At 48.2% G+C, this 7001-nt stretch overlaps 2 protein-coding genes across 2 annotated transcripts; both read right to left on the bottom strand.

Moving 5' to 3' along the window:
- Positions 1–2587: 2587 nt before the first annotated feature.
- On the bottom strand, positions 2588–4059 carry LOC112637100. The gene is made up of 4 exons (XM_025406065.1): positions 3780–4059; positions 3566–3658; positions 3366–3521; positions 2588–3285 (listed from the first exon to the last, which is right to left on the bottom strand). The coding sequence occupies exons 1-4, from the start codon at positions 4057–4059 to the stop codon at positions 2588–2590; spliced, it is 1227 nt and encodes a 408-aa protein (XP_025261850.1).
- Positions 4060–5715: 1656 nt separating this feature from the next.
- On the bottom strand, positions 5716–6594 carry LOC112637099. Its single transcript, XM_025406064.1, has one exon. The coding sequence runs from the start codon at positions 6592–6594 to the stop codon at positions 5716–5718; it is 879 nt and encodes a 292-aa protein (XP_025261849.1).
- Positions 6595–7001: the final 407 nt, after the last annotated feature.

The following is a 7001-nucleotide window of genomic DNA, read 5'->3' as shown; positions in this document are numbered from 1 at the left end:
CAGGATACCTTCCCGGACTTCATAGAATACGTGCCTCTAGCAATTCGCCGAAATATGTTGTTTCAGAATGACGGAGCTCCGACCCACTATTCGCAGCAAGTGCGTACCTACTTGAACGCGATTTTTCCGGACAAGTGGATTGAGCGAGGAGGGCCTGTGACCTGGTCTGCGAAGTCTCCTGACCTATCCCCCCTGAAATTCTTTTTGTAGATGTATCTAAAGAGTATAGTATACGAAACACCTGTCGCAAGCGAAGAAGAGCTCGTTGCCAGGATCAGAAGAGCAGCTGTTCAAATTAACAACGATCCTAGCGTGTTCGCCAGAATCCGCCGGTTCTTGGTTCGGCGCTGTCGTATCTGTGCAAAGATCTTGGAGGACGACACTTCGAGTACTTGCTTTGAGATATCTTCCTACATAATATCGCTCATACAGAGCCTTCATCGGCTTGATCAGTCATCGATCTTGCCTTCATCGGCTGGATCAGCCACCGATCTTACTATGATTGGCTAGATCATCTTCCAATCTGGGAATTGAATTTGTGTTTGGATCTCTTGCCTTCGTGGGCGAGACATCTTACCATGAAAAGCTCGATAACTTCGAAACAACTTACTTAAAATTGCTAAAATTAGTGCTTTGAAAAGGTCTCGAGAAGGGCTACAAGAATATGCAATAAAAATTGAAGGGTTCCATTTCAAAAATTCAAGATGGCCTTGTCGTGACTTCAGCGACGCCATCCAAGGTCAAACACATGGTACAGGAAATAGACCTTTTTACACTCTACAACTTTTGTTTGAAACAATTTTTGTAAAACTTCTATTTTTTGTGATATTTCGAGCTCCCGACTTTATCGAACACTCCGTATGCCGTAACAATGTATTGACACGTTTTGGACCCCAGGTTCATTTGCAAAAAATGATTCTTATGGTACTCTCGACAATCTCTGAAAATTTGTCGGTAGAATTTCCGAACATCCGAACATCCGAATTTTCTTGTATATCCGTTGTAATTAAACCTTTTGCAATACGTTCCCCCCTACTAGCGAGGTGGTTGCAGGAAGGAGGTCGAAGGCCCCCCTTGCACTTCCCGCGTGTGTGTGTACACATACATTTGTGATATTTTTTAATTATATTAAATTATATTAAATTCTATATAAAAACTTACCTTTTTCTTATTTACCTTTAATTTATATTTTTGCGTTTTTCTTCGATTTGCGAGTTCGACCGTCATTTTTATATTTCATATTTGTGTTCAGAAAGTAAAAATACGTAAGAATTGGGTATTCTTACCCATTATTTCATAGTGCGCAGGCGTCGAACTCACACGTACGCTTAAACTCACATGTCCGCTCAGCTGTCAGCTGTAGTTGCGTGCTGCGTACGCAGTCTGGTAACAGCGTGCGAGAGCTAAGACGTTTTAATAAAAATCTTGTGTTTGCGTAGTAAATTAACAGAGAAAATGAAGTGTACTCTGCAGGAATATATGAATATGATTGTGGCATACGGACTAGCGGGAGAAAATACTTATCATGCGGCCGCAATTACATGGAATCATTTCTCGGGCGTGCACGAAAACCAAGTGGCAGTACAATTTTACGTGTTTGGCAATAATTATGTAAAACTGGGTATCGTACATAATATCGGGATAACCGGTCTAGCAGTATGCCTTCGTGTACGAGATGAAGAAAGGATTCTTGAAGCATTTTATCATCGTATCATTATCAACGTGTGCAATACATTTTATTCGAGGGATTTTCCACGGATCAATTTTTGTAAAGGTACTGTCATCATTAATTTTTTACATTTACGATATATTCAGCGTATAGTAATGGCATTTTGAATAATTTTCAAATTGAGAGTGGAATAGGCCTATGGGGGAAACCACTATAAAAAAAGCGCACCATGCTATCTATCGCAAGGTGGTGTGGAAATGATAATGCATCATTTTCTCGCCACTAAAAGGACGGGTCATTTTTCGGCGCGGTATTGCGATATATCGCAAACCACCATCATGTCTCGGAGACGTTCAACCCGCCCACCGCTTCGCCGCGCTCGTAGTATCGGATTACAGTGGGACGACTCTCGTCGCCGCGCGCTTCGACTCACGCAGATTGGCCGATCTTCTTTATTTAATATTTCGTTAATTATTGCGACAATCCCAAAACAATACAGGTCATTAATTTGAGCCAATCTACTTCTTTATTTCGTTAAGCTCGAAAATTGACGGACACCCTGTATACACCGTGGCCCATTTTAATCGACGCACTTGAATATCTCCGTTGGTAAGCCGAGTACAAAAAAATTGTTCGAACCGAGAGGAGTTTTTTCTTATGGAAGGAGAAATTTTACAAGGGACGGATTGCGTAAGGAAAAACCGTGTGTTTGCCAAATGTTGCATGGCAATCTATACGGCTGCGGAATATGCAAGGGTTGTAAATCTGTGGAGGTGAAAGCGGATGCATGCATGCGGGAATTAGAAAGCTGGTAGGATTCCCGAACATGTGTGGACATGTGTGTGTGTAACGCGAGCGGAGTAGGAGACAATTGTCCCTACAGTACCCTCCTGCTAGTGTTTAACGATATATGAGAATTTATGAAAATCCTCCCTGTAGCCGGTCCGGGAAGCGGACACATCTGCCTGATTTGGTTATGTGCTTGGTCGAGTTTTCTAGTGTTGTTTTCTGCTGTGTGTGTTTGTGTGTATCTGGTAGGTCTGTGATTACTGCGTCCTTTTCGGAGGGGCCTGGAACGTCCTGATCGTTGTTGCTTTCCTGAGAGACGAGTGGATCATCGGCTATGATGTACGCTGGTTTAAGGCGGTCGATGGAAACCGTAACGTCACGGCCGTTCATGCGAACCACGAACGTCTTCTCTGCTCGTTTAATTACTTTGTATGGGCCGTCATACGGTTGTTGCAGAGGCTGTTTGAGACCATCGTGGCGTACAAAGACTTCCTCCGAGGTAGCAAGGTCCTTGAACACGAACGTTTTACCCGTACCATGGCGAGATACCTTCGTCGGTCTCAATTCCCTCAGGTGTTGGCGTAGCTCCTTGACGAAATCTGTTACGTTGTCTGTTGCGTTGTCGCGGTGTAGAGATCCTAAGAACTCGCCCGGAAGACGTAGCAACTGCCCGTAGACCATGTCGGCTGTCGTGGCTTGCAGGTCTTCTTTCCAGGCTGAGCGGATGCCCAGCAAGACGGTAGAAAGGCTCTGTGTCCATCGATGTTGCTGTTGGCACATGACTGCTGCTTTTAGTTGACGGTGTAACCGTTCAACCATGCCGTTGGCTGAAGGGTGGTATGCGGTTGTTCTCAGGTACATAACAAGTGATTCAATTGCTTGAAAAGATATGATTCAAACTGCCTACCTTGATCCGTGGTTATTCTCAATGGCGTGCCAAACCGAGATATCCATCCATCGTAGAGAGCACGTGTGACAGTTGAAGCTTCTTGATCGTGCAGGGGAACAGCTTCTGGCCAGCGAGAGTATCGGTCTACCATAGTCAGGCAGTATCGGCATCCCTCTGACAGTGGCATGATTGTAATGTCTATATGTATATGTTCGAACCTGGCAGAAGATGGTGCGAATGTGCCGACAGGTGAGGAGACATGGCGAGAGATCTTGGCACGTTGGCATTGGATGCAGCTGCGGGCCCATTGTCTGCAATCAGATTTAATCGACGGCCATACGTAACGCTGAGTTACGAGCTTGACCGTCGCGTTGATTCCCGGGTGAGACAGCTGGTGCAGTGAGTCGAATGCGACTTTCCTGAATTCTTAACGGGTAACGAAGGGCCGCACTGTTTGTGATGAGACGTCGCAAAATACTGCCACGTCGGTGCCAGGGATGCACACCTTTTTCAGTACGAGGGTGGAGTCTTCCTCCAAGTATCGCCGGAGCTCTTCATCTTCGTGTTGGGCTGCTGCCAAGGCTTCGAAATCGAGAGTACGCTGAACTTCCTCCACGCGCGACAGAGCGTCTGCTACCACGTTGTCCTCCCCGGTGGCGGATATCGGTGGTGAACTGTCCGATGAAGGTGTCTGAACTACCGAGGTGAACATTGGGCCGTCTTCTTGTGGAACGCATAGACGAGAGGTTTGTGGTCCGTGTAGATTGTGAACGACCGTCCCTTCACGGTGTGCCTGAAGTGCTTGATTGCTAGGTAAATAGCAAGTAACTCCCGATCGTAGGCTCCGTATTTTGCTTCCGCAGGACTTAGCTTTTTGGAAAAGAATTCAAGGGTTGCCAGGATCTCCGATCCGTTGTTGGAGGGCTGCTCCGACTGCGTAGTCTGACGCGTCGCTGAAGATTGCGAGCGGTGCATCGGGCTCAGGATGAGCCAGCAAGATTGCTTGGGCTAAGTATTCCTTGTTTGATTCAAATGCTTCTATAGACGTTGATGTCCAGTTGACTGGCGACTTCCCTTTAACATTGCCTAGCAGCAGGTTGTTAAGCGGTGCTTGAATCTCTGCAGCCTTGGGCAAGAATCTTCTATAAAAATTCAACATGCCCAAAAATTGTCGGATTTTTTCACGGTGTAGGGTCGTGGATAGGCCCGTATGGCATCGACCTTTTCCGGTAGCGGGCGAGTCCCTGCGCCGGAAACGAGGTAGCCGAGAAATTTAACTTCAGGCTGTCCAAATACGCATTTTGCTGGGTTGATGACGATACCATACTTCTTCAGCCGCTCAAACAGAATTCTCAGGTGTTTCAGATGTTCTACCTCTGATGTTGATGCGATGAGGATATCGTCGATGTACGCGTAGCAGAACTCCAGCCCTTGCAGCATCTCGTCAATAAAGCGCTGGAAAGTCTGCGCTGCATTACGCAAACCGAAGGTCATGAATTCGAACTCGAAGAGTCCGAAAGGCGTCGTAATGGCTGTCTTTGGAATGTCCTCCTCCGCGACCGGAATCTGATTGAAGGCTCGTACCAGATCGATGATGGAAAAAATGTTTTTCCCACGAAGTGACTGGGAAAAATCCTGGATGTGCCTCACTGGATATCGGTCCGGATAGGTTCTCGCGTTCAGGGCGCGATAATCTCCGCAAGGCCGCCAGTCGTCGCTCTTTTTCGGTACCATGTGCAAGGGCGATGCCCAGGAGCTCTGTGACGGGCGAGCGATTCCCAGGCGCAGCATGGCCTCGAATTCCTTCTTCGCCTCCAACTTCTCCGTTGAAAGGCGACGTGGTCTCTGTGCGACGGGTGGCCCTGGTGTGGTAGTGATATAATGCCTCGTCGAGTGACTTACGGCCTTGGGAGCTCCGTCCAGTCGTGACACCTCCGGAAATTGGTGGAGGAGTTCATGATACCGCGATGAGCCTGAAACAGTCTTAACGCTCGGAATGTCACACTCAATCACCCTTCCATGAGAGGTGAGCTGAGTGGTCGCGTCCAACAGCCGCTGGTTCCTCATGTCCACCAAGAGCCCGTAGTGTACGAGGAAGTCACTTGGACACAGCGGCAACGACAAACCTCCAGAATGAATTGCCGCCGCAGTCCGAAGTCCAGTGTGAGCGCTATCGTTCCGAACGTAGCAATAGTTGTATCGTTCGCCGCGGAGAGCTCATAGCTTGATTTTGTACGGGGTTCCGGCAGGTGCGAGCGTGGAAACACACACACGTCGGCTCCTGTATCAATTAAGAATTGTAACTTTGTGGATCGGTCGCTGACAAAGAGGCAGCGCGATATCGCGGGGCTGATGTCGTCGGCCGCCATTAGCGACTGCCCTGTTCGTTTCCCGAAGATTTGTCGTCGTATTTGCACGGTTTTTCGCAATTTCTTGCCTGATCGCCGTATTGCCAGTGGTACCAGCATATATCGCTAGCTGCACCAGGACGTCGGCTGCGTGACCGCGTACGCGATCGGGAGCGCGAGCGCGACCTTCCGCAGGCTTCGCAGGTTCCGCTAGTAGATTGACGCGCTCCTTGGGTGTTGACTTCGATGGCTACGAGTCTCTGTACCACCTCCGTCATCACGCGCGTTAGATCATCACCGTGAGCTCGGATAGGCTGAGGTGCGGTGGCTGTCGTCTCGGCGATGAGCCCTACCGGGCCGTACAAGTCCGCGATCGAATCCGCGATATCGGCTCGCTTATCGAGCGTGAGGTCCCGATGAGCCGCGAGGAGTGCTTGGACATGTCTAGGCAGACGGCCCAGCCAGAGCGTCTGCAAGATGTCCTCCGGAAACTCCGTATCGGCAAGGCCGCGAAGATGTCGGAGAAACTGCGACGACTTGCGATCTTCGAGAAGCTCGTTTTCTAATAGTTGGCGCGTGTTCTGCTCGCGCGAAGAGCCAAGGCGCTTGATCAATTCGGTTTTCAAAAGCTCGTATGATTGTTCCTCTCTCATAAGTATATCACGGACCTCCAGAGCATACCTTTGGTCGAGGGCTGTGATAACGTGGCCATATTTGGTGCTGTCCTGGGTTATTCCTGCAGCTACGAAACCGCCCTCCAGCATCCTGAACCACAACTCCGGATCCGTGGGTATGAACGGTGACGGTAACACTTTAACTGACACTCGATCGATCGATGATGCACGCGACGGGTTCGCCGTTTCGCGGTCCATGACACCACTACCGTTGTTGTGAGCCATATTGAAAATCTCAAAGCGACAAGCACTACGATGCACTGTGCAGATCACTCGCGGTTCGCGAAAAAGAAAAGAATCACGTCACCAATTTGTGGGTAAGACACAATTAAAACTGAACGTTATGATAAACAATAATTCTGTATTTACTTCTAATTACAATTACGAATGCCTGTATACTATGTGTAGGTGTGGATGTGTACTGTATGCGAGCAAGTGATGTGTCTCGAGGCGGAAAAGTTACTGCTCTCTGGAAAAATCCGGGTTCGACATGCACGAACCGAGAGGAGTTTTTTCTTATGGAAGGAGTAATTTTACAAGGGACAGATTGCGTAAAGAAAAGCCGTGTGTTTGCCAAATGTTGCATGGCAATCTATACGGCTGCGGAACATGCAAGGGTTGTAAATCTGTGG

This window comes from Camponotus floridanus, unplaced genomic scaffold, assembly GCF_003227725.1.
Source record: "Camponotus floridanus strain SB8 unplaced genomic scaffold, Cflo_v7.5 scaffold130, whole genome shotgun sequence".
Classification (NCBI taxonomy): Eukaryota; Metazoa; Arthropoda; class Insecta; order Hymenoptera; family Formicidae; genus Camponotus; species Camponotus floridanus.
The sequence above is the reverse complement of the archived record's forward strand: the minus strand, read 5'-3'. Positions and strand labels throughout refer to the sequence as shown.